The sequence below is a fragment of the Leuresthes tenuis genome, unplaced genomic scaffold (genome assembly GCF_036924035.1).
Source record: "Leuresthes tenuis unplaced genomic scaffold, fLeuTen1.0.hap1 SCAF_20, whole genome shotgun sequence".
Lineage (NCBI taxonomy): Eukaryota > Metazoa > Chordata > Actinopteri > Atheriniformes > Atherinopsidae > Leuresthes > Leuresthes tenuis.
The window spans coordinates 15,922,762-15,949,311 of NW_027325374.1; the positions used below are offsets into that span (position 1 = coordinate 15,922,762).

The 26,550-nt window shown below is 43.4% G+C and overlaps 1 protein-coding gene across 2 annotated transcripts in view; it reads left to right on the forward strand.

Annotated features, from left to right (window-relative positions):
- The window catches only part of bahcc1b (BAH domain and coiled-coil containing 1b), a 60,656-nt gene that overhangs the window by 15,294 nt on the left and 18,812 nt on the right, over window positions 1-26,550 (forward strand). For both annotated transcript variants that reach the window (XM_072373948.1, XM_072373949.1), the window contains exons 3-11: window positions 14,811-14,969; window positions 18,385-18,495; window positions 18,773-20,767; window positions 21,047-21,158; window positions 21,686-21,879; window positions 22,088-22,228; window positions 23,244-23,428; window positions 23,868-24,252; window positions 25,139-26,056. In XM_072373948.1, the coding sequence (XP_072230049.1) occupies window positions 14,811-14,969; window positions 18,385-18,495; window positions 18,773-20,767; window positions 21,047-21,158; window positions 21,686-21,879; window positions 22,088-22,228; window positions 23,244-23,428; window positions 23,868-24,252; window positions 25,139-26,056 (4,200 nt within the window). The remainder of the gene's footprint in view (window positions 1-14,810; window positions 14,970-18,384; window positions 18,496-18,772; window positions 20,768-21,046; window positions 21,159-21,685; window positions 21,880-22,087; window positions 22,229-23,243; window positions 23,429-23,867; window positions 24,253-25,138; window positions 26,057-26,550) is intronic.

The following is a 26,550-nucleotide window of genomic DNA, read 5'->3' on the forward strand; positions in this document are numbered from 1 at the left end:
GGATTGTGTATGTGAGAGAGAGAGAGACAGAGAGATATGAGTCAGCAGTGGATGAGACACAGTCAGACCCCCCCCCTTCACCTAACCAACTACCCAGGGTACAAGGGGCACATCTTGGGTGCAGCGTGCAAGACGACCCCCTGCTTGGAGGAGACAGCTGGCGAAGGCTGCAGCCAGCCGAGCTGAGACTGGAAGGAGAAGAGTGTAAACTGTCAATTCAGTTCAATTCAAAAAAGAAAGGGAAAAAAATTGACTCCGACTCAAATTGGATCAATATTGGACCATGCAATTCAGGGGCATTGCATGAGTAGAAGACTCTTAAAGACAATGGACGTTTTAAGTCTGCAGTAAGAAAGGAATCTAACAATTTTTTTTACGAAATGCATTGTGTGTTTTTCTAACAAGGAACTGATCATTTGGGGTGGATTTAAGGTTTAACTTTTTTGTTGACTTGAACAAGCCCAAGTAAGAGCTCAAGATAATAATAAAATAACGCTAAATGTGTCAAAACAAGCCCTTCCTTCCGTGTAAAAAAGATAAATCTGCATCAAATTAAAGTGAGCTGAAAGATTTTTTTTATGTACATGCATTAGAGACAATGACATGATTTAACATGATTTAAAGGGCATGTTTCCCACAAAAACTTACCTCTTTCTGTTTAATACTGCCCTTTACATACACAGTCTATTATTGGTTTGAAACCCACATAAGTACAGCTCCTATCTATTTTTGAAATAAAATATGCAGCAAGGCCAAAGAAATCAGTTAAATGCATCCGACTGTTTGAATTTGTTGACACAGTAAAAGCATTAAGTCATTGAATAAGGTCAGTGGAATCATTAAAGGCATTTCCATTACAAATTAGTCTCTTGTCTATGCTTTCATATTTCAAGCAAACCATTGCACATTGTTTTAATGTGTTCCCGAATGTTTCACTGCAACTAATCAAATTGACCTCAGAGTAACTGTGACCATTGGAGCTGTCTAAAAGGTCACATCAATGCAAAGATAAAAAGTTGAATATATGAAGCAAAAACCCCTTTTGATGTTGGAGTTTTGAGCAAAGCTTGCATTTGTTCTGAAGCACATTTGCCACTCTGACAGAAAGACTTTTGTCTCCTATCCAACTCTCATCCAACACAAGAACAGCTGCTTATTGTCGGTAGCAGTGATTTGAAGGGAGTGGGGTACGTTTGGTTGCGACATCTCCGGGGTGTGAACACACACCACCATCTGATGACTTGGCATGTGAATGGAAAGCACCAGACTTCCTGTGTCCATGTGTTCTTTTCTCTCTCCCTCACTCTTGCTCCTCTTCCCCCTTTTCTTCTTCCTCTTCTTTCCCTCCTTGGCCAGACCTTCGTTTCTTCCTCGCTCCTCCCCTCTTCCTTCTTCTGCTTTCCTATTTCACTTCCCCTTGAGGAGTGCATTTGTTCCTCTCGGCTTTTTCGAGTGGTGCTCCAGCCCTCCTTCCTCCTTCTCCACACAGCCATGTCCCCCCCCTCCCACTCATCTTTGCTCTCTTCTCTCTTTTCAATCGATCCCCACACCTCTTATATCCATCTCCCGTCTCTGTCTAACTCCCCACACACCCATCGCCTTCTTGCGTTGTTAGCAGGCCAGGCTCTCTCAGCACTCCTCCTATTTCTGTCTCAATTTCAGCCTGCTTCCTCTGCTTTTCCACATTGCCTTGTTTGTTTCTCTCTGGTCTTTTCTTGCACCCCCACAGCCACTCCCCCTCACACCCCTCTCCACCACACGGCCGGTTGTTAACGGGCCTGTCCCGGTGCTACTCGGCCCATGGCCAACTCACTAAATCAGAAACGTTTGGAGGATTTGGCAAGAGGGAGTGAGAGCTCAGCGAGGCGCTTTTGAAGTCAGAGCAACGAGAGAAAAATGACATTTTAAACAGCCCGCAAAACACAAGGCTAAAACAGCATCTTGGAGGAGGAGGGGGGCTTTGTGTGTGTGCGCTTGTGTGTTTTCATTTACAAGTGCAGTGCAAGGTGTTTGAATTTGTGGCTGCTGTGACTATTATTCATGATATTAATGCATGAAAGCCTTGCACGATATGTGAAAAGAAAGTGTGTGTGCAGACACTGTAATTGCTTGCTTTTTTATGGCTTTCCTCCTCTTCAGAGGGGTCAAGGCAATTCCATGTTTACGCTACGTGACAGAGCGGTGACATCACTTAGACATGATGTCACAGTCTCGGCAGATTCACAGTTCTGCACACCCTGAAAATGCACACCGCCAAGCCAGACGGTGCAACCACGGCAACCTTTATCGCAGCGGCACCCGACACCTGAGAGGCCGGCTTTTTCTCTGTCTCAGGGTCACATTTATGCCTGACTCATCGTCACTCGACCTGACTTATTTGACTCAGCCGGGGCCCTTTTCTTCGCTGCTGTGTTTTGGTTCTCTATTTGATTCATTTCAGCTCTGTTTGGCTCATTCATATTGTAATGGGCTTCATTCAGGCTGGTTTATGTCCAGTTTGTTTTGCTGTCAGGGGCTTAGATGGATGGCGGGGGCTGTAGGTTCATCTGGAGGTGAGGTTAAAGGAGGCAGAGTGGTCAGACTGCCTCCTGAATGCAGGACCCTCCAGTTTTCATGAGTCACACTGCTGCTGGGGTTCAGGCTGAACAGATTTAGTTTTTGGTATGAAAGACTGCTAATGTGATCTTAAATAAGAAATAGGTACATATTTGCGTGTGTGTGTGTAAGGTGGAGTAAAAGGGTAAGAAAAAGAGAGAAGCAGCTGTGTGGAACAGCATGGATCGTTACACAGTGACACACATGAAAGCATTAAGTATATTCAGGAGCCTTTGTTGAATACACATGGAGCGCCGTGCAGCATTGTGTACATGGATGTGTGTGTGTGCGTGCATCCTCTGCCATGCTCTTGCCCGAGCTGAGAGTTGTAAGACGGAAAACAAGAAAAGAGAGCAAGAGAGGGAGTAAAAAAAAAAAAAAAAAACTAAAAAAAAAACAAAGATCCGTCATCAGTCATTCATGGCTAATCAGTCTCGTGGGACATTCACACTCCACACAAACACACACTCATACACAGCACTAAGGTCCTAATCCTACAGGGACTCCTCTCGCCTCTGTGTGTGCCTGTCTAAATTTTGGATCCAGGCTGATTAGAAACAAACTCCCTCTCCTCTACCTCTACGTCTCCCTCTGTCTATTTTCTTCTGCATCTTTGATTGCTGGTAAAGTGTCTCCTCTCCTTCTCTCTGTTTTTCTCTCTTGTCTCTTTAATAACCACCTACTACTGTCTTTTTTGCCCATTTTGATGTGTGTTTTTGTAATTTATTGGAAGCATGCACGCATGCATAATATAGGGACCTTATTGCTGTGTGAATGTGCACCTACATATGCTCTTTTCTTCTTTTCGCACATGTGCACTCCCTTCTATATGCACGAGTCTCTGTGAAAGTGTATCCCTGCTTCATCATCAGCGTTCTCTGTGTTTTATCTGCTTCTTCACTTGTCTTTTTTCATATAAAATAAGGTTGATAGAAATTGTTGTTGGTTATGTCCATAGCTAAATGATACAATACTTAATACAATGTATTCACACGAGAGACAAAAAAATAATCAATTACAAGAAGACAGATGTCTTAAACAATATAATCCTATAGATATAACAGATATTAGAACAAAGGAGCCGCTCTGTGGGCTTTCTCTTCACTTGTGGTTTATTTTTGCAGCTATGAAGCTTGTGCTTTGTTGATATGCCAGGATGTTCACCACTATTTTTCTGATAGGGGATTTCTCCACATACAACATGATTCTGCTCTCTATTCTTAAAGAAAAAAAAGTACTCTTTTAAGTCTTATTGATGCATTTGGTGAAGAAGTGAAGCTCCACTACAACACAGTGTAGCATTGAAAACATCCCCACGTGAGGAGGGATAGAGCAGGATAAAATGAATAGCTGGATGTCCAGAATTACATTAAATTTACTATACTTTTTTTTATTAATACATCACAAACTAATTAGGTCTATTTTTTTAATGAGCAGTGCTATCACAATTATATTACAACACACTATAATATTGACTTAGAACTTTATGGAAAGGCTTTAATTTGTTTAAACAGACCAAGCCCAAGAACATTTAGTTTATAATTTACTTAGATACCACAAAGCATCAGTTCCTGACAATTAATAACCTGGAACTTCTGCATTTTTGCTGAAGGAAAAAAAACAAACACAAAAGTAAAAAATTAACCAATAATCATCTGGCGTGTTTCGCTTCTTTAAAGAATTATTGCGCAGCCTGTGTTGATGGCCAGAGTAAATATACTAAATCTTTTCACTATCGATGTTTTTATCAGCTTTTTATTTGCTATTGTAGACAGCGCTGTTGTAAAGCTATGAGTACATATAGCTTTACCATTTCGGTACCTTGGTCAAGGTCTTTAGTTGACTACAAGGAGTTTTTCTTTCTTGTGCTTAATCTGATTCCTTTGAGGAAAAGCTGAAATAATTTGACAGACCATTTCAAAAGTCGGGTTTTCAAGCAATATGCCAAACATCTGAAGATTTAACTCAAGATGTAGTTGTTTCCCTTTCATTTTGTACTTTTCACATAATAAATCTAGAAAATATTTGCCCGACTGAATTGTTAATTAAAATAATCATTAGCTGCAACTCTATGAGATTCATTTGTCCTCACTCCATCAGCCTGTTTCTCTTATCTTTCCTTTTGTTTATTTTCCTTTTCCATTCTTTTCATTTTATTCTCTGCGGATCTCTCCAATAAACTTTTATTCCTGTGTAAATATTACAGTAATGAGGGACTATAAAGAATGGAAAAGCCATGCTGAAATAAGGTCAGACTGGGTTATTCTCACCTGCTTTCTCTCTGCGTATCTCACTCCTCTGCGTCCCCCTCCCTCCCTCGCTGCCTCTCCCTCGTGTTCGCTGTCTGCTGATCTCGCTCTTCTCTCTTGTTCAGTCTCTTCTCCCTCTCACACAGAGGCGCACATTCACTTTCTGACGCCCACACATTCAGTCTACTTGCAGACACCAGCGTACACACTCTGGCGCAGGCATACACATATACACACAGTGACACCTGCATGTCGAGTCGTTGAGGGTCTAATTTAGGTAAAGTGCTTCTCTAGGAACCACAACCCCTCAACTCACGATGATGGAGGATGATGCAGTGCGAAGGGGTTGAACATACACACACACACACAAAAACACACACGCAGAGTTATACATAGACGCACACACACATCTTCCTCCAGTGATGCTGAGATATGATTCTCCTTGGTGTAGGACTGAGGGAGGCTCTGTAGATGGCTTGCAAGTAACATGTTGCAATAATAATGTGATATTTGATCCCTGCAGGGAAATTCACAGTCTCCTTGCTGCTGGCAGACCCAACCGTATGGTCAGTTCAAGCAGTGACAGTTGTGCTGGCAACTGAATGTTTTTCTAAAAGGATACTTCAGTGGAGTAGATGGTAGTTGTCTTGGATGTGGTTAAATCTGGGTCTCAAAGGATGTTGTTTCCTTCGCTGTAACCGCCCTCCTGCTTTGCTGCTGCTGTGTAGGTGTGTTTGTTTCCACTGGCGTTTGAGCTAACTATAGCTGAAGCGGGACTGTGCTGCACTGTTGCTGCAAATCTTTTGCTGCAGTCACAAAAATAGCTTTCAAGTGTTTTGTTTTTTGCCATTTCTGCCCAATATGTATATGTATATATAAATCTGAGAGACATTTAGTTTTAAGTGAACACGTCAAGGAAAAAAAGTAGATTTTCCTGTCAGTTTTGCCATTCATACAAATAATTCTGGGTGACTTTTTTCTTTTGTCCAACCTGTGCTGGTTTGCAAATTTCTAGCTTAGCTATATTTTATATTTCTCAGTTTTTCCATGCTTTTCTTTTTCTGGAAACTTAAACATCATGGACACAAGCTCTAATGCCCCCCCCCAACCAGAGGCTACCCATGGACCTCTCAGTCCAGCCCATGACATCCTCAAATGAAACCTAAACCTAGGATAGTCTACTTAGTCTGTCTTTGACAATTAATCATGAGGAAAGGGAAAAGTGATTACTACATTTAGATCGGGCCAAGACAGGCCCAGTCCCCACCAGTGCTGGCTTGGTAAGGTCAGAAACAGACTAGGGACGAGTGCTTCAAAAATGAAAAATGTTGACTCCAAATATTGTGACATTATCAAGATCTGGTATCCACGCATTTAGTTGACCATTGTTGGATAAAAGGAGAAATTATTGATATGCCAAAAGAATATTGCACTTTTCAATTAAGCAATCTTTTTTCAACAGTTTTTCAAATAAGCAAAAAATGTTCTATGGTCACTGGAAGTGACTTATGGCTGTTCGGAAAGAGTCTTGATTCATGATTGGGGGAATACAAAAAACTTTGTGAATTGTGACTCACCAGCTGTTTCCGGTCTGAGTCGGCACACAGTAAAGTCACTTGGCTGACCGGATATTGTTCCAGATATTACCAGAGATTAAAGTTATTCCTGAAGGGTAGCTCTCTCTATATTACTCTTGTGGATGTCCACCACAGTTGTTGTTGTATTTTCCCTCTCAAGATTTGTTTCTTGTTAGGACAAGTACCTGAATCTGAATTGCAACAACTAACAATGTATTCTATACCACCACCCTATGGCGATACTTTGTGGCCTAGTTTGTTTGCCCCCTAGGCCCATATTTAATTTCAATTGTCAGACGTAAGGCCCTTTGATTAGTCAGTATGGCCATCTGAGAGAGACCTTTGTTTTAGGACCTTTGTGCAAAAAGTTGCCTTCTTAACTTAAAGGCTTGGAAGCCCCCCCAAAAAACTCAAAAGTGCTTATTTGTTCGTATCACAACAGGAAGCTTAATTTTCTGAGCAGCACTTTTCATTTTTAAGTAGTTTGCATATGATCCACTCTTAACAAGGGCACCACTTTGTACTTGTTCCATATTCTTCTTAGTCAGGGATAATCATTCCCACCTTTTCCCAACATGTATATATATATATATATATATATTTGTGTACGTGTATATGCCTTGATCATCTTTTTCATTAGTCTAAATACTGTCTTTATAATACTGAACCATCGTTTCATAGTCTTCACATGTTGTTAACATCTACTTTGTTTTGACTCAAGACTGTAATCAGGAATGGTGTTAATGTGTAACTGAGTAGCTAACATAACATACATAGCAACCAAAAGGCAGTATATTTTGATAAGCGAACTTCAGATGTGTTTGAACTTCAATAGCTCATGAGATTAACTGAGAAACACAACTCTCTGTCTCCACTTTGCTCTCAGATCAGTGACTTCTTTTCTGTTAGACTCATTTCTTCCTGGATTCTTGACTCCCAGATGTATTTTATTCAACAGCCGGCAAATGCAGCTTCAAATCATTAGTTTGTGTGTCTGTTTGTGTGTGGGCGCACGCATGTGTGTTGTTGTGTTTTGCTGAGACTGGAGAATGAATGGACCACAGAGACATGGCACAGGCCTGTCAGACAGGATGAAGACCATAACTCCCAAAACATGCTTCTTCACTCTGCACACACACAAGTCAGGCAGAATTGCATTATTGACCCTCACCGCAGGCTTTCCTGAAATATCAGCAACCTTATGCTTTTAATTAGTGTGTCTAAGTGTGTGCGTATGTGTGTCTGCACATTTGTGTCTCATTCTACCCCAGCTGCCAAAACCAGTCTCGTGTGACCCCCTTTCCCCCAAAATCCCTTGTCTTCTTTGGTAAAACATGGAAAAACTTACTTTGACACCACTCCTACCCACCCTTACTGCTTCCTAAGAATCACTCCTGTTGTTAGTTCTTGCTCTCTGCGACCATATATGGCCCTTCCTGTCGTGGGTGGGTGGGTGTGTGGCGTCCAAAAACTCTGTGGTCAAAAGCAGGAACATTTTCCTCCTCACTCGCAATTTACTGGAGCCATTTGTGGGCTGCTGGAAAACTCTGAGCAACACCGGAGTTCTTCTCTTTTTTTGGGAGCTTTTCAAGCAGTGGGATACAAGGTGCAATGTTACACATTTTCTTCTCTTTGTTCATTTAATTCCCCCTGCTTTTATTTCATGTAATTCCAACAGACGATGTGCCTTTTAGCATCCTTACTTGCTTTTGATGTTGTAAATGCACACATGTAGGTGCTGTGAGATAGAGCTCTTACTACAGTAGTCGTAGGAATGCACAGAGATGGTAGTAGACAGAACTTGTGTGTGTGTGTGTGTGTGGACTGTGATGCTCTGGTCTGCAGCCTGGGAGTCAGGCTTTGAGCAGTGCTGTTCATAGTCTGCTGATTTATGCGACTCACAGGGAAATCTCTCATTTGTAGCTCTTTCATCTCATTTTTCCCCTCCACTCCTTTTTTCCCTCTCTGTTTCTCTGTCCTTTCTCTTCTTCCCACCGTAATGTGATTCAGCACGGCTGCTTGTCCCAGGCGACGTGCCATGCTTTGCTTGCACACCCTTCTCTCTCCAACATGAATGAGTCAAGAGGAATCGTTGATGAATAATAAGATAGAGCAGAAGGAAAATGCTATCTGGATCAAGTCGAGCAAAAGAACTCTTTTTTTTTTTTTTTTTTTCTTCCCCTGAACGTATTCTTTGTAAGCACCGCTCGGGCGCTTACTCACACATTGAATGTGTTTGCGTCCCCGGTGCCACAATGCTTTTATGGACTTCTGTGTGTGTGTGTTAGTGTGTCTAAGCACCTTCCACGACTGCCTTGTTTGAGTAGCCCTGTCACTTGTGCAATTCCTTGGTGTCAAAACAGATCAGAAAGGTTTGGCTTGACTCCTGCCCCTGAATACACACACATACACACACACACACACACAGACTGAAGGCTTGATGCCAGGGCCCTTGGTGGTTGGAGGCTTATGAAAGGGTCGGACTGACGAGAGAGGTTGCCAAGTGTACGGCAATAAGCGTAACAGCCAAGCTAACGAGAGTCAAAACCTCTGACACAAACACACGCACACATACACAAACCGTACTTTCAGGCTCTTAAGCGTTCTCTACTAGTGACTGTGTGTGTGTGTGTGTGTGTCTATGAGAGAGTTTAGTATATCAATGCGAGCACAGAGGCTTTTGTTAATTGGCAAATGTGACAATACAACACAAGAGGATATTGATCTTCAATCGGATGGAGATTGATTAAACTCATCATCCTTCCAGGTGTTTGTGCGTGTGTGTGTGTGTGCGTGTGTGTGTATTGATCAGCAGCAGTCCATTCAGTGAGATGCAGCAAAGGAAATCACTTCACTGCTTTATCTGTGTTTGCTTCTTTCTCTATGTGACATTGGTTTATCACCACTAACAACCCTCCCTTTGGTGTCTTTATTTTCTCCTCTCATGTTTGCCTCTTCCTCATCCTCTTCCTCCTTTAGAATAGTGAGAAACCTTGGGACCGGATGTTATGTTTCACTGTTGATTTCATCAAGCACTCTTCAGCCGCTGTCGAGACAAAGACACAAAAGAAGGTGCAGGGTTGTTATTTCATGTTTTTTCTTTTCCTTTTTTTATTCTGATCATTTGTACTTGAGCACATGCATCAACCAGCATATAGTTTACATTAACTGGTGTGACAAATCCAAGACCAGAGCTTTTATGATGAAGAAAAAGAAAGATAACTTTGGTGTTTTTCTGTTTCTTTGGGGGTTTCTCAAGAAATCTTTTACAATTATACTGTTTCTACTAAAAAACATGACCTCTGGGATTCTTTGGTGTGCTTGATTGATTGATCTTAAGTCAGAGCCGACGACGTGTGTCAATTGTGTAAAATTAGTTCAAATTAAAAGAAAAAAAAGGCATTTATTGCGTAGCCTTAGCAAACTTGTTAGCAAAGAATCTGAAGGTTTTCCTGTCTCAAATGATCTCACACTACTATATTTTAGATATTGTTCCATGAAGAATTTATTTATCTTTCTTTAATTCTTTTTCCTTTTGTGGAGACAGGAATGTAAAATGGCATGTTGTATTCGACCGCTATTAAATTCTGAAGGTTTGGCACCAAATCCTGCTGCTTTATCCAGTTGAATCTTTAGATTTTTTTTTTTTTTGCTATCAAACTCTGTTGTTGCTTCACTAGAAGAAAGATCCATGGCCCCAATTTTTGTGTGGGCCTGTTATCCATAAGAATAATAATAAAAAAAGGTGCCAAGCAACAAAACCTGCTCAGAAAAGGGAGACATATGTCCAGGATTTCATTTTCTGAGACAGTGTTGAAGTGGTTTTAAGTGGATTTTCCTCTCAACAAATCACATTAAAGTCAATCATAAATAAACGAAAGCAGATTCTACCCTCTGCAAGTACAGATGACTGTGTTAGTGTTAACAGAAATTCATAATTCTGTTTTTTATTACCTTGGATTGTCAACATTGGAGGATTCACTGCCTGCATGTTGACACACTTTTCCAAGTTATGATGCCAACTGGGAAAATGGGAAGCTTACAAACACTTTTTCAGTCTTAATTACCATTACAGAGACTGAATTTAGCTGTCTCCTCAGAACGCAGCTTGTATTTATTATAAATAACATATGTGGATAGAGAAACATGAAAAAACTGTGGTAGGGGTTTGAATGGATAGATATTTGTAACTGACCATAGACTCAAAACCAATGGTTGTGCGTTTCCCCATCAGATGTGGCTAATTTATTGTATTTGCATTCATAATTTGATGTGTTTGCATGGAAAAACGGGAAACACCAAGAGGATGCAGTGGTGACAGATGGAGAGGGAATGTGTGGCTCAGGATAAAACAAAGACGGAAACAGAGGCCAGGAAGAGAAGAAGGGGAGGTGGAGAAAAAAAGAAACCATGGACAGAAATGAGGTTTACGTTAGTGGCTGGCCTCTGAGATGATTTTCCATATCAGCAGGCTAGAGGGAGTGGGCAAATATGATTTTCTCCTGAACTTGCCAACAGAAAACAGACAGAGAGGGTATGGGGTCCGGTGACGGGGGAAAAAAAATTTTAATGGGGGAGAAAAGAGAAGAAAAGGAAAGAGATGAGTAAATGGAAAACGATGGGGGAAACGGTGGAGATCTGATAGGCTCAGAGATTAAAGGACAGCTGTGGGAAGAAAGTCAACAAGGGATGCGCCAATATTTACACCACTAAAGGCGCTAATCAGTTGAAAATCAGTGCAACAAGTTTTTAAGTGTCATTTTTAACACAAGTTAACTTATATGGAAGGGGCGGGCCTCACTTCAAGATGCTTATCGGCACTCATCTAAAAACTGTCCCATCGACAGTTGCAGCACATTAGCTGCGCGGAGCGCTGTGTTTGTGTGCCACTCTTTATTTGATGTGTGTGACTGTATATGTTTGTGTGAGCGCCTGCATTGCCAAGAGGGCTTGTGAAACTGGCCTTATACGAGCTGTGTTTTATGATGACTGGCTGGAAGTCTACTGATCTACAGTTGTACAAGAAAGGATTTGGAGGGGAAAAAAAAAAAAAACCCCTGGAAAAAATATCCTCTCAGTAAGACTGAGAACAAAACAGAGAAAATAAATGTCTAGATGGGTCTTTTTCTTTTTCTCTAAAATGTATTATGACTGCAGAGAGTGAAAATATCAAGAGCAGAAGATGGGGGGGATTTCTACTTTTAAATTGTGTGGTGTGTGTGCGTGTTATCGTCTGTGTGTGTTTCAATGCTGGGGATCCAGCTGTATAAATAGACACACACACCCAGATTTGTCTCTTAACACATGCCGCTGCTCCATCTTGTTCATGATTTATCCCATGCCCTCCCGCTTGTGTGTGTGTGGTAGTTGGTGCACATGTGTGCGCTGTGTGTGCGTTTGTTAGAAAGAGATTGGCAGACAGCTGAAGGCACTTGCGGTTGTGGTTGTCAGGGCGTCGGGACGTCGTTGAGGTGAGGGTACTGTACGTGTGTGTGAGTGTGTAGCTTGAATGCGGACTGTTGTGGTTGTGGTAATTGCCTCTGATGCAACACAGCGTTTATGGGTAACGACCCAGCCCACCACCTCTCTCCCTTACTCCATCCAGTGACTAATTACCTGATTCCCTGTGGATTTGTTTCCTCTTCCCTTACAACTGTTCAGTTTGTTCCACTAAATGAGAGCATGTTGATTAGTGGAGATGCATTTAAAACAAAGCAAAACTGAACTCTTTTGGATCACTCAGTTTGCAGATACTCAAATTGTCCTTAGTCTGGTTTAGGAGACTAACTTGATGTGTATTTTCAGTTTCTACCTGTAATAACCTAACTAATTCCATGTTTAGGCACAGATGAAGAGCCCCCCTTCCTCTAGTTTTATTGATGTATCATATAGAAAAGTTTATGGCAGCATCTGTTGGGAAGCATGATGGCATATTTTTCAGTAACATCGAGTTTTAATGTAAGGGATATTCTGTGGGACATCAATGTTTCAGTACAGGAGGCTTTCCAGACATATTTTTAGTCATCAGTACCAAAGAGACAGAGGAGAAAATATTATTTTTATCAATACAGCTGTTTACACATAGCCTGAGAACCAGACAAACTGACAGCTCGTGTTTCATTTGCTCTGGCAGACTTTATCTGGGCTCACTCCCCTTCAAACAGATTTTTAAGCAGCCCTGCTCAGGCCAATCACAATTGGTTATTCATAATGGGGTGGGTTTTGATACAATTAGACAGCACAGTAGAAAGCCACTGAGGCACTCTGCTCGGCGCTACGTCACATGTTTTATTGCTCTATAAGTCTATCCAACTGCACCCATTAGCATTTTGTTCTGTGGCCGTCGATAACAGTCCACTGACATTTGAAATTTAACTGAGAGGTTCACAATCATTTGCATTTACACATTTGTCTGGTGATATGAGGCCAGTTTACACAAGCCATGTTTTGCTGGTGCTACAGAACAATTGGTGCACCTAATTTACGCTCCATCCTTTTGTGATTGTGGCAGTGAGTCACCGCTAAAACATTGGTGACCCAAACAGCCTAGTACTGTGATAATGTGAGGTTCATGTTACACATCCACAGGAGACAAATTGTAAAGCGGAAATTGTGCCTCTGCATGTAGGCCGCTCTTCCAAAGGTGCCATTCTTGACATTTGTGTGGTTCCCATGCTCTTGTGCACGGGTCACAGATATAGCGATTCCTAGAATGGATGCACTCCAGTAACAGTGACATTTTTCCATTCTGGCGAGACCACACTACAACTATGAGTGTGTTTATCGCGTGACAAAAAGTGGCCCAAAAGTGTTTTACACAATCTTTGTAAATCAGGACTTTCAAATGAAGCTACGAGTTTCTTAGCTGCTCAAACCAGAGAATAAAATCCATTTTGTCCAGTGACATTTGTAACATTTAAAAGGGCTGTACAACTTTTTCATTCGTGTGCAAAGAGCCACAAGGAGGTTAGACAGCTATGTAAACTATGGTTGTCTTAAAATGAACAGGTTTAGAGCCAGGATGAGCTACAGAAAGAAAAGAAAAACTGATATGGCTAATGGATGGATTCTTAGTGGGATGGAAGCAACTACAGCACACAAATTTAAAGACTACACTATCCATCTATGTAAGGGCCTGCTAAGGTCTGAGTTATACCAGTTTTGTCATCAGAAAGGGAACACAAGACCCTTTACACACATCTGTGTTCCCTCAAATTTGTTATGACCTCTACAACAATACAAAGGTTAAACAACACGCTCACTAGAAAAGCAAACTGGAGACTGAGTTTGAAGAGAGTTTCATCAGTGCCCACATCTGCACCTTTGAATAAATACATGTGCAATGATGTGAGGATGGAAACTGCTCAGACTTTATTAAAAGGATATGTCATCCTGTAAACTCTACTACAATACAAGTGTGGAGCAACTCCTTTGCGTAACCTTTAAAGTAGTATGCTTAGGCTAGCTCTGCATCAATGGTTTCATGTTCTGTCTGTGTGTGTCCACGAGAAGTACACCCACTGCCGATGTCAGACTGAAAATAGTCTTTAACTGACGAAAGTTTTGTGCTGCAATGCAGGAGCTGCAGTGAGAGCAATAGATTCACAAGGGCCAAAGCTTTTCCAGGTGTTAAAACAACAGGGATTTTAACTGAACAGCTAGCATAGCAGAAATGGGATTTTTCATTGTCATCGTTATCTGCATTTGTAATAAAAATGATGAGCTGACATAATTTTCATGGGAGGTTATTTTTTGTCTGAAAATGTCCTAAATGTAAAAGCAATTTTGTCTCCATCAAACCAAAGCAAAACCCCTTCAGTTTTGTACTCTTTTGTTTTAAGTTTCTTTTTGTCACTGTGACAGTGTGATGCTTATGCTGATTAGACATGGCACCAAAGTTAAAAATATCAGCTGTAGCAAAGACTGTTCAAATACAAGTTGCAGGTCAGAAACACACCTCAGACCTCAGTTTCCACCAATTTGGATCATAAACCGAAAACAAAATGCCTCCCCAAAGCTTTTCTGACGTCGGAGCAAAAAATCTGAGTCAGACCTGCAACACCTCTACTAGCAGTGTGCTCAAGAGGAGCAAATTTTCTGGGTCAGCTCACGAAGTTTCACCAGACATGTAATTTGAAACTAGTTACAGACTGTATAAATAGCCATTTAGTGATAGCATTGAATATATAATGTACTTTTTTCTTCTTTAGTCTTTGGGGAAGTTTGAGCACCCTTGTTCTTTTTCTCAGTTTCAAAGCCATTTGAACGGAGTAACTTCTCTTCTTCTGTAATGCTGCTTTATCATTGTCACCCCAGAGGACCTTCCTCCCTTTAAGAAGCCTAAATTAATCCGCGATGAGCCCTCTAACCCTCTCTCTGTGTCACTTAGGTGCTTCCTTCATGGGCTCCTTTCTGGCCAGGAGTCTGGGGTCCCCACCTTCACACCCTTCTCACCCCTCTGGACCTGCTGCCTCCCCCTCCTCCCCCTCCTACAGAGCTGGACCCCACTCAAGCGCTTCCCCTATCTGGTTCCACCACTCACATGAAGGTAAGACACACTTACAGTACACACACAAGCACACAGGAAGCAGCTCGGGTCTCTCCCTAATCCATGGTCTTGGTTTGGGATTAGATTGGGATGAAGCCATTAAGTGGTTTAACCAACACTGAGCTGAGGCCAAACACGTGCAGCAGTGATGCCTCAGATGATGCTTCTTTTAGCAGCACACACATACAACTTTCTTCTCGGTCTGTTTGTCAGCGAGCATGTGGTTTTGTGTTTGTGGTTGTTTTCTAGTACAGAATTTGAGCACCATGACTGATGCTTAACTGAAACCCTCTTATTCCTTCTCGCCTCAACCCACGAATAAGCACATAAATAAATACACATCTCGATGCATCTTGAAAATGAACCTTAACCTGCAATAGTTCAACAGTGCACTCCAGCCTTCTTCATCCCTACATTTTATCTCCTACTTTCATCTTATAGTATTTCAATAAAGCTTTCACTTTTAGGGATATGTTCCTCACCCACATGCAGACATACACTGAAACTCACCCCCATTTCCACTATTCACACTCTCATCATAGCCCCCTCCTTCTCTGACCGCAGCCCCACCCTCAGGGCCCCCTCTGTGCTAACCGACCTCCAACGGCCCCCTTCCTGATCTGACACACACATTCACAGAAAAAAACTTGCGCATCCACATGCATCATGTCCTCTTTTGACTGTTAACCGTTTGTGGTGAAAGACCAAGCCTGACATAGTTATCTGTCCCTTTCAGGTGTGTGTGTGTACGTGTGTGTGTGAGAGAGTGTGTGTATGAGTGAGATGTGTCTAAAGAGATAACATCTAAAGAAACTTCAACAGAGAGACAGTTTCCGGCACAGGCTGGATTTCTCAACTAACTGAAAACGGACTCAAGTCTGTAACATTACCATTGGAATTAGATAAGAAATTAACTTTCACCACATCATACAAGGCAGTGTATCTTTAACCAGCTGTCTTACAATGTACTAACAGTATCTTTCACTTCATTTTGACACACTATGGCAGGAAAGCACAGATAAAAACAATCAATAACAAAAATAATGCAGCATTCCTCTCAGGTGAATCACTTTCAGCGTTCTGGTGTTGTGCATGCAGGGACACTTTAATCAAGCTGGCCAGTTGTTGATATTATTTATTAGGCTTACACCTTTCCTGGCCTTCATGACAAGTAAAATGTTTGCCATGAGAAGAGGCTGCTCTGATTTGTTTCACCTGCCAGTGACGCCGCAAACCACTTGTCCAAACAATGGCAAATTCACATATTTGGCACTTTAAGTGACTTGTAACCTTAATCTTTAATGACTTTGAGCCCTTGAGTAAAATTGCTGTTTATTTCCCTCCCATGAGTTTTAATTTGTTACATCCTGCTGATGAGGAAGTGTACAAATGCTTAAATTTGATTTGGGCAAATAAACTAAACACACTGCCTCTCTTACCCATGGAGACTGCACATGTTACCACTGTGCCTCAAGTTTTTTTTATTTAGGCACCAAACAATCTCATGAGTGCCATTCTACAGAGAAATCTCTCCTGGTGCCACTCTGAAGAGTTTTGTTTGTACGGCTGTCTCATTTGCAGCAATTAAGCTCTAAAAATGAGCACTAATGTTGCCTGGAGTGACCATCTCAACCCGGATTCATAGAAAGAGTCGGAGACGAGGCTTCATCCTGAATGCAGAAGAGAGTGAAAAGGGAGTAAAAATGTATGTGTGTAAGGGAAAATGTGTGTCCTCCTATCAGACAGATTTTACGTCTGCGTGGCTCAGCTTTGATGTTCAAACGCATACACGTGTGTGTACACGCTTGTACGCACACACACATACTACAAATGATTGTTTTTAAGAATTCAAGCCAGGGAGCTCTAGTAGGCGATCTGCCAGCTGGCCACAGTCCAGACAGTGGAGCGTAGCCAGCACAGAGAGAAGAAACCTGCCTGATACACACACACACACACACACACACACACACATTGTTGCAGATATTACCTCACACATGAAAAACTTTTCAGTCTCTCTCCCTCATGGACACACAAAAGTGCAGTCACTTACCCTCTCTTCCACATCTGTCCTTGTTTTTGGTCTCTTTCTCGTGAGCTTTTCTTTATCTTCTTACCTCCCTTTCCCGTGTCCTCCACTTCCCTTTCACTTCTTCCTTCATCTTACATCATTCCCCCTCAGCAGCATACATTTCCCTCTCCTCTCTCCATACACCTTGCAGCAGCCCCAAACTGGGGGCTCTTTATTTTTTCCTTCTGTCTCCATCTGAATTCGATCACTAAATTCCTCCATCCATTCCTTCTTTCCTTTCGTCCCTTATTTTATTTCCTTCCACATCTTTGTCGCCGTGCTCCTCTATCTCATCTTTGTTCCCCTCTTCTTGTTTTTGTCATCTCCCCTCCATCTCCCAGTTTTATCACTCATCATTACCTGGGGGATTGGCCTTAGATGGCTGACAGGGCCTTTTGGCTAATTGTTACTACTTAGATTCAGTGGTTGTTAACCAGTCAGAGTAATCACACATACACACACAAACTAAAGTGAACGCATTCATGCATTTATACTGCAGCAGGAACACGCAGATCCCTCCACCCCACCCCCCTCCACACACTGACACTCTCATGCTGGAAGCAGCGAGGGGGTGTTGGTGGTTTTGCAGTGTGACTGTGGAATGCGTAGGATGAGTTTTTATGGAGTGCTGTTTACTTTGGCCACTACCGTTAAACTTTTAACGGTTGCCAATTAACGGGCCGGCAAGGACACTCTGTGGGGCATGAAACCAACTGCTGGATAACACACAGTTGCACCTGAATGCACAGACAAAGTCAAAGCTTCTTTTTTTTTGTTTCATAATGTAGGAATGTTTGTCTTCGGTGTTATGTTCGTGTTTGTGTGCTAATATATGAGTTAGTGTGTTTGTGAGTTCACCCAATCAACACAAAAACTAAGACCTCCTCTTTCCCAAGATACAGTTCAATGTCCTTGAAGACAAAGAACAGAGTGAAACTACCATTTACCTCCCAGTGACCTCCTGGGAAGAGTGAGTGTGTGTACTGTATGCGTGTGTGTTAAGAGGCTGCAATGTTTCATACTATTTGTCTTTGGTTTGAGGAAAAATGTGTTTTGTAGAAGAGCAAATTCCATCCAGTTAAATGCTGCAAACACATGGCAGTAGCTGTCAGCTGTGGTTTTTGTCACCACTTTGTCCACTGTAAATAATGTCAACTCATCTGGCATGTTTGTGCAAAAGTGCATTTATGGTGAAAGTAGCACTAACTGGCCATAGTTTTTCTGTGTTTTCCAAGATGGCCCCATTACATGATAGATTGTGGAGATAAACTGTTTGTTTAGAGGGCTGCTGAATGTCAACGCCAGACAGAAACATCAATTCCCTCTAACTCTGCCTCCCACTGACAGGGTACCCCAGCTATTCAGGAAGTCTTGCTTCTCCTTTTCTCCCTATGAGTCCCTTGGATCACCATAGCAACAGTCTCTATGGACAGCACCGCTTCTATGAAACTCAAAAAGGTAGGTGTTAGAATGTGCATGTGAATGTAACAGAGTGGAAAAAAATAGCTTTCTTATATAGACTGTCTCCATAAATTGCTTATTCAGCATCACCGAAAGGAATAAGAACTGCTGGTAACTGAGTCAAGTTATTCAAGCTGACAGTTCATCATTTCTTGCAAGACAACATCATATAATGCATATTGCTCGTTTAATAAAACCTAACTTTTGCCACCAGTTTACACCAGATTTATAGAAATGTTCAACTTTTGACATCTGTCTTCTCTTTTCCTTTAAGATCACTTCTACCTGAGAGGCCTTCCTCCCCAGCCTCCACTGCTCTCCCCCAATCACAGCCTCCCTCCACTGTCCAGGACAGCCCCAGGCCACCCACTCGGCTCTTGCAGCAGAGAGACAGACAATGGGGGAGGAGGTGGGAAGAGCACCAAGGATGTAGGTGATAAAGGGGGTTTGTCAAAGGAGAGAGACAGATCAAGCAGCAAGGAGCGGCACCAGGAGAGCAAAGACAAACAACAGCTTCATCATCATCACCATCATCATCATCCACATCAGACAAACCCTGCCACCACTGCCTCTGGCCTTCACCACCAAGCTTACCCCCACCCTCACCCGGCCCTTCTTTCTCATCTTGCACTCCAGGGCCGGGAGGAAGACCACAGACACTCTCTGGAGCGACACAAGGATTATAGAGACAGTGACTCGGGCAGTCAGGGAGTGAAACATATGAGTGCCTGTAAACTGTCCAGTGGCTCGGGGGCAGAGGCTGGCTGCGGAGGTAAGGGTGGAGCACTCAGCAGCTGCAGTGGTGGTGGAGTGGGGCGACCTCCATCAGGAGGCAGCAGGCGGGGCTCAAAAGATTCACCCATAAATGGGGAAATGAGGATCAGTGAATCCTCAGCTTCATCACCTGAATGTATGAGACGAGGGGCAGCGGCAGTAACAGCCATCTTGGCACCTCCAACCCCTCACTCTGTGGCCTCTTACTCCATGCCTCCACCTCCCGCTCCACCACCTCCTCCTCATGCCTTGCACATGGGCTCCACAGTAACTGGAGGGTGGCTACCCCACACACATCGCCATCCTCATCCTGAGTTTTACTGTCCTCCTCCCCCTCTGACTCTCACATCCTCTAAAGATACAGTATGCTCACCTGTGGGGTCCAGCAGGGAGGCAAAGGTCATTGGCCCCACTTATGTGCCTTCAGTTGGGCCACAGGTGGACTTGGTGGCCCCTGACTGTCGTGGAGCAGGAGGAGCTGGGAGAAAGGCAGATGATAAAAGTGGAGAGGGATCTTATGAAAGTCCCTCTCAACACCACAACCGCCTTAGTAGCTGTCAGAAAAAGGACAAATCTCAGCCACATCAACAGCAGATCGGATATGACAAAGCTGACAAGCCTCCTGACTGGAGCCACCAGACATATCACTTCCACAAACCTAGCTCCAACGTGAGCTCTCAACCTGAACTACGGTCCTGCAACATGGAGTCATCTTCATCCTTTAGGGATGTTGAAGTTGTGGACGAGGTTTCCCGTCCCTCAAATCCTTCAGATACCCAGGACACACACTCTGGTGCTGGACAGGGTACTTCCAAGAATGGTCCCGATACCGGCACTTCTCCCTTCAGGGATTGTTCTCTTTCAGGTCCTGATAGTAAGGTGGGATTGGGGCCAGCAGCTCAAAGGGAGGGGCAAAAAGTTGCAAGAATACGGCACCAGCAGCACAGTAGCCAGGCAGCAAGTGCAGAGGAGAAGGGAAGAGATGGAAATCAAACAGCACCTTCATGGGGGGCTCGAGGAGGCCCCCAAGAGGACCATAGAAAAGGTAGCCATCATGTTGGTAAAGGGGCCCATTCCCAACACCCTCCTCCACTATCCCGTTCCTCATCTCACACCGACAGTGAGGGTAGTGCAATGAAGAACCTTATGAACTACAGCTCCCAGCAACCCTTGATGTTACCACAGCGAAGCCCATTTGGAGGTCTGGGCTGCCTCAACAAGGGAGGAGATAGATCAGAGAAGGGGGACAGAGGAGGAGCTAAAAGCAACATCTCTCAGCAAGAACCTACCAAACAGTCTCTCCCTCCTCGTCGGGGCTCCACGAATGAAGGGGAGAGAAGTGACAGAGGGTCAAAGGAGGCAGGGGAAGCTGGAGAGGGGGAGGTCCGACAGCCTCCAGTAGGTATTGCGGTCGCAGTAGCCAGGCCACCCCATCGTTCCCCAGACAGCACCCCTGGACACAGCAGACAGGGAAGGGTGCTGCCCAGCATAAAAGGTCAGACATCTTGTATCATACAGTATTTCATGGTCCTTTTTGTCACTCTAGATTTTTATTGCTTTCCTAAAGAAGACAACTTTGTAGAGCTTCAAACATATTCTATATCTAGAATCACAGAAATCAACAATGATGTTGCCCTCAGGTTTAGTAGGTATGAAGGAAAGGTAGAATTTCTGGACAGTAATGAACACCACAATTTGACAGTATGCGTAAAAAAATCACTTGCGTAGTGCTGGCCAGTCTTAGCATGGTTGTCCTGTCGTATTTGTGATTTAGGGGTGTCGCGCCCTGTGTATCCCCTTGGTCGGGAGGCAGAGGAGAGGAAGAGGATGACAGAAGACCAGATGAGTCTTCATCACCTCGATAGAGACAGAGAGATGATCATTAGGTAATCTCACAAACACTAACACCTACACACACGCACGCACGCAGTAGCATCTATTCAGTTTTCATCATATCTGATAAGCTCCAACTCTTTTATTCTCTCGGTTTCTTTCTCCCTGTCTGAGGCTCTGCTTCACTTTTCTTTCAACCCCTCACTCCATTTACTCCTCTCACCCTTTGATGTGGTTTTTCTGTACCTCCTCACTCTCTTGCTTCCCATCTCTCTCTCTTTCTCCTTAAGATGAGATGTGGTGCATTAATGTTACAGGAACTAATACGGATGTCTCTGAAGTATCAGGCTCTTATTATGTAGTCATATTAGGGGAAGAAAACATATAATGAGAACTCACAGACCGGGCACAAGATGATGGCTGTTCCTGTTGCCCTCACATTTCCTTCTCTTGATGATTATAATGGTAGTAGTGGTAATGAAGATGACATGGATGAAGATAATCATCATAATGATGATGATGACAATAAGAGGGATTATCAATGTAATGACAAAGTTTACCTCATCTAATGTCACAACAGGGAAAACAAGGACTGCATGGAGTTCGCCAGGATTCACCCTTCTAGTAGTTGCCACGGTGACCTGACCTCTCACCTCCTGGTCCCTGGAGGAACAAGTCAGTTAGGGACAGACCATGCTGCGCACGCTCACCCAGCTCACCACCACTGGATGCAGAGGACAGGAAGTCCCTCCCTCTGGATGGGGCATTCATACGGTGAGTAGCGAGACAATTTAGTTTATTCAATATATCATGTGTTTTGCTGCGGAGTTTCATACTGATCAATGTTTTTTGTCTAATTTTTAAAACTATTTTGTTTCTATTAAGAACTAGAACACACCTCTATATTTTTGGATAGTTGGAGTAAATATTTAATTGTTGCTTTCATTGAATGTGTGTTGCATCTTGTCCATCTTTATTCTAGGTCTAAGCCATGTAGGAATGAGCCCTGGCTTCCCGCCAGGTCTGCCCAGCCCCTTGCAGCCCGTTTTGGGATCACTTACCCAAGACCACAACTCTCCACTTGTGGTTCTTCCTGCAGAAGCCGGGCCTCACCATCCACTAGGTACGATAAGAATCCTCCAACAGCAACAATGGGATGCATAAACCCAACAGAATCTACAGACGTTGTGTTATTTACCCACACTTACAACCTCTCTGCCCCCCACTTTCTGCTCATTTGTACCATGAAAGCTGCTGCCGCTTCTCTCCCAGAGTTTTAGTATCTTTGGCTAATCATAATATAATGCTCAACTAAATCCCTCTGTCAGTGGGATGATGTTTTATAGCTTCGTTAACGGGAGCAGCCATTCCATTGCCCCCCTCTGCATGTGCCCAGCATTATGCAAACCATTTGAACCGGTGTTTCATCTCTCTGGTGGTAGAGCACTGATGTGTTTGGACTGGACTTTTTTTCTTTCTGTGTGTGTGCGCGTGCCTTCATGTGTGTGCAGATATCTAAAGTTCTGTTCATGTCTGAAACAATATATGTTTAAGGTTTTGTTGGACATCTGAGATTGCTGGAGAAAAAATAATGTGTTTCTGTGTGTGTGTGTGTGCGCGCGCGCGTGTGTGCGTCAACGCTGCTTTGCAAACAGGCTGTGAAATTTAATTATCTCCTGCCTCCCTTGACTCGCTCCGTGAGAGTTCCTGCAGAGAGGGGAAGTGCATCCACTGAACCCTTCCCCTGGGAAACATTAGCCCACTCAGGCTAATCTCACAGAACAAAGGTTCCCAGCGACAAGGCAGCCAAGAAGGGGATATGTGCACGCACGCGTGTGTATGTAGATGTGTGTGTGTATGAGCATATGTGTGTATTTGGATTTATCTGTGCTTAAGTGTGGTGCCCTGACAAAAATGGGTTTCTCTACTCAGAAAGACAACAAACTGTAGAAAAAGAAAATTAAAGTGTGTGATTGTAGATTAATTCAAGCATCAGTAGCTGAGTTATCAGTTACAAATGGAATTTCAGGGGGAAGTTATTTTTTTCTTAATTCTGTACCGATGTATTGGTTTAATTATTGAAAAAGCTAATTGGTCAATTTCCTACTTTCTTCTTTCTGATCCATTTTCAAATCCAGATGTTCTGGAACAGTCAGGTCTGTGGTCCCCTGTGTACGGAGCCAGAGGCCACCCCCCTCACCTGCAGCACCACCCAGTCTACTCCCGCTCCTCATTCCTACGGCAGGGTGTACAGGAGCTGTATGCCCTGCAGCAGCAGCAGCAGCGTGCCATGGAACACATGCAGCGCCTCCCCTTAGGACAAGTAAGGCTGATGCTGGAATAACCCAGAAACACTTGGAAACAGGCTTATTTCTCAAATCCGTGACATGCTTTATACATTTAAGGCAAAAACTTTGAGATTAAAAGAATTAGGACATGCTGAAATGTTGTCTGGAGTAGATCTTTGTGCAAGTATATCCTTATTTCTAAACCCCAAAAAAAAATATTGCAAAAACCATACTCAGAAATGCTTATTTAAGACAATGAGTTCCTATTTTTCAGAAAATGTTTTTGATGATAAGAGACATTGGTGTGGAGTGTTTTACACACTCACTTCACCAGATCATTTTGAAATCAAACAGTGTGAGCCATGGTCACAGCTGGAGATCATAATTAACCGTGTAGACTTAGGTATTGCTTCAACATTGCAAAATTTTGTCCCTTTGCCACTGATCTTTTTCTCCTCATTTCCTCTTTCAAAGAGAAAACACGAAGAGCAAACCATCACCATTGAAGACTCTCATAATGAGAATTCAGCTTCCAGAACTCCCTCTTCTTCCTCATTTTCTTCATCCACTGCCTCCTCCCATGCAGCCAAACCCTTCTCTCACACCCCATCTCCACCCAAGACCTCAACACCATCTCCGGGATTGTGTCCCAGCAGCCGACAGTCACCCTGCTACCACTCCCCTTCCACACGTCTGCACCCCCCAAATCCTCTAACCCCAACACCAAGCCCGGCCGCTGCAGCTCCACGCTCGCCAGCACTCAGCCCTGCTCCATCGCATCTCTCTAAAGGCCTGGAAAGGGGCAACGACAGAGGAGAAGGGCAACCACCTCAGGACTACCCACAATCGTTAGAGCCAGGTGTGTGTAGAGATGCCTATAGGTTTGTAAATGAACGCCGAGTCTGAATTGAAAGAACTGTACCAGCAGGTTGAACTCTCTGATAACGGAAAATACAAAGACAGCAGGCAAGGCAGAGAGATGGAGAGATATAATGTTAGAAGAAAAAGGGGTAGAGATGGAGGCTGCTGCTGCTGAAATGTGGCACAGGTCTTTGAAGCGTGGTATTCTTTTGATTTTGCAGAAATTGTTTGAAGCAGGGCTGATCCCCTACCCTGTGTGTCCTTGAGTGTATGTGTGCACTTTTTTCTGAGAAAGCTAAAGAGGGACAGCGGGCAGGCCAGCCATTAAGGTCAGAGAAAGCATATGGGCACTCTTTGTGTGTATGTGTGTGACCTGCCAGTGCGCATGTGTGTGTCACAAGAGGAAGGTCAGTGGTATCTTAAGACAGAGCCTCCTTATCCTTCAGTGGTCCTTGGAAAGAACAGGCGGAAGGATACACATTCATCTGGCTGTGTTGTCAGGGGGCGGAGGGATATCATCAATAATAAGAGAGCAAGGATGACAGGGCTGCTGCAGCAATCATAGGAAAACAGCAGGGTGTCATCAATATCCCATATAGATCTATATACTTGCACTTCTACACACACAAGTTCACATACACACATTCTGTAGACATACTATACACTTGTGTACACAAACACACTGTTTTGTTAATGTATTATGTCAACTGTAATCACATACTTCATCCTGCCTGTGTGAACAGAATGCCAATGAATTTAAAACACGAACAACAACAGAGTTTCTTTTCTCTTTTTTATTTCTTTTCTGTTTATTCATTTTTACCAGTGTACAGACTGTTTGTCAGTTTTATGTCAGAATTTGACCTCTCTCCTCTTTCCACCAGACTTGCCACCTGTTTACACCTTCACTCCAATCTGTATGGGTTACAAGGCCGGGCCCTCGCCTCCTGAAGCGCGACTGGCTGAACAACCTATGGTGGAGGAAGAGCCAGCAGAGCCTGAATCCAAGTCCCTCCCACACCCATGTCACATCCAGCCTCTCACTGTTGAAGAAGAGATGAGGAAAGCTGAGAATGGGAGAGACTGCAAAGTTGCAGAATCCCAGAAAGGAGTTACAGAGGAGGCAAGGAAGGAAACAAAAGCATGCTCTGTCTCAGAGCCCCAGAGCATAATTTCTGGATTGCAGCCATGCCCTTTTCCAGCTCCAGTCACAGATCCAGCCTGCCCAGCAGGCATAACCCTAAAAGTGGATCTCTCTCTGGGTTGCTCGGGCCAGAAGGTAGGCCTGGAAGAGCCCCAACTATCCAAAGAGCAGGAGAGTGGTGGGGAGCATGAAAAAGAGAGCACAGAAGAAGATGAGAGACAGAAAATAGAGCCTGAATCAGCTGAATGTACTGTGTCTGTGCCTGCAGAGATTGAGGAGGAGGAGGTGGAGAGGGATGGGTGCAAAAATGGAGGAAACATAGAGGTGGTTGAGGAGAAGGAGAAGGAGGAGAGTGGGATGAATCCAGGTGGAGATTTGGTGGAATTGACATGTAGTTCTCCTACACCTTCCCCATCTGCTGACCCAAACCTTCCTCCCACAGCGAGTACAACAGCCCAGCTTGAAGGGGCTTATATGTGGAGCTTGGAGCTATTGATTGCTGCGGCTCTGTGTGCAACCAGAGATGCCTTGTACCCACCTGCACCTGTTGAACAGACTCCATGCCCTTCTTCCCACCATGGAATGGAAATGCTGGGGGAACTGGCTGAGCTAGAGATCAAGCAGAGAAGCAGGGAGGCCAAAGAAGAAGACACTGAAGGTGAGAATAAGAATATATTTACACAAGCAGAGTTGAATTGATATTTTTTTTTGTTATAAAAGATCAAAATGCCAGGAGGAAAAAAATCAACCCAACTATTTTCTTGCCCAGACAAACAGACTTACACTTACAACACAGTAAAAAAAAAAAAAGATGGTAAGGGAGATGTTTGAAATCCAGATGTGTATAATGTCACACATGTGCACGTCTGGTTGATATTGCCCACGGGGAGTGTCCATTGACACAATACATTTCCTAGGCCCGTATTCTACATTTAACCATCACAGCTGAATGCCTAAACATAACCATAACCTAACTCTTAGCCTGCCCAAGTTTTGATCTTCAAAAATCCATTGAAAGATTTTATACCCAACGTTTGGTTCCCACAAAACACGCTGGACCCAACATGTACAGTGGATTCCTCATTTTTGGATCTCACAAATGTAGGAAAACAAGTACAAACACACTCACACACACAAAATCCCACAAACTGT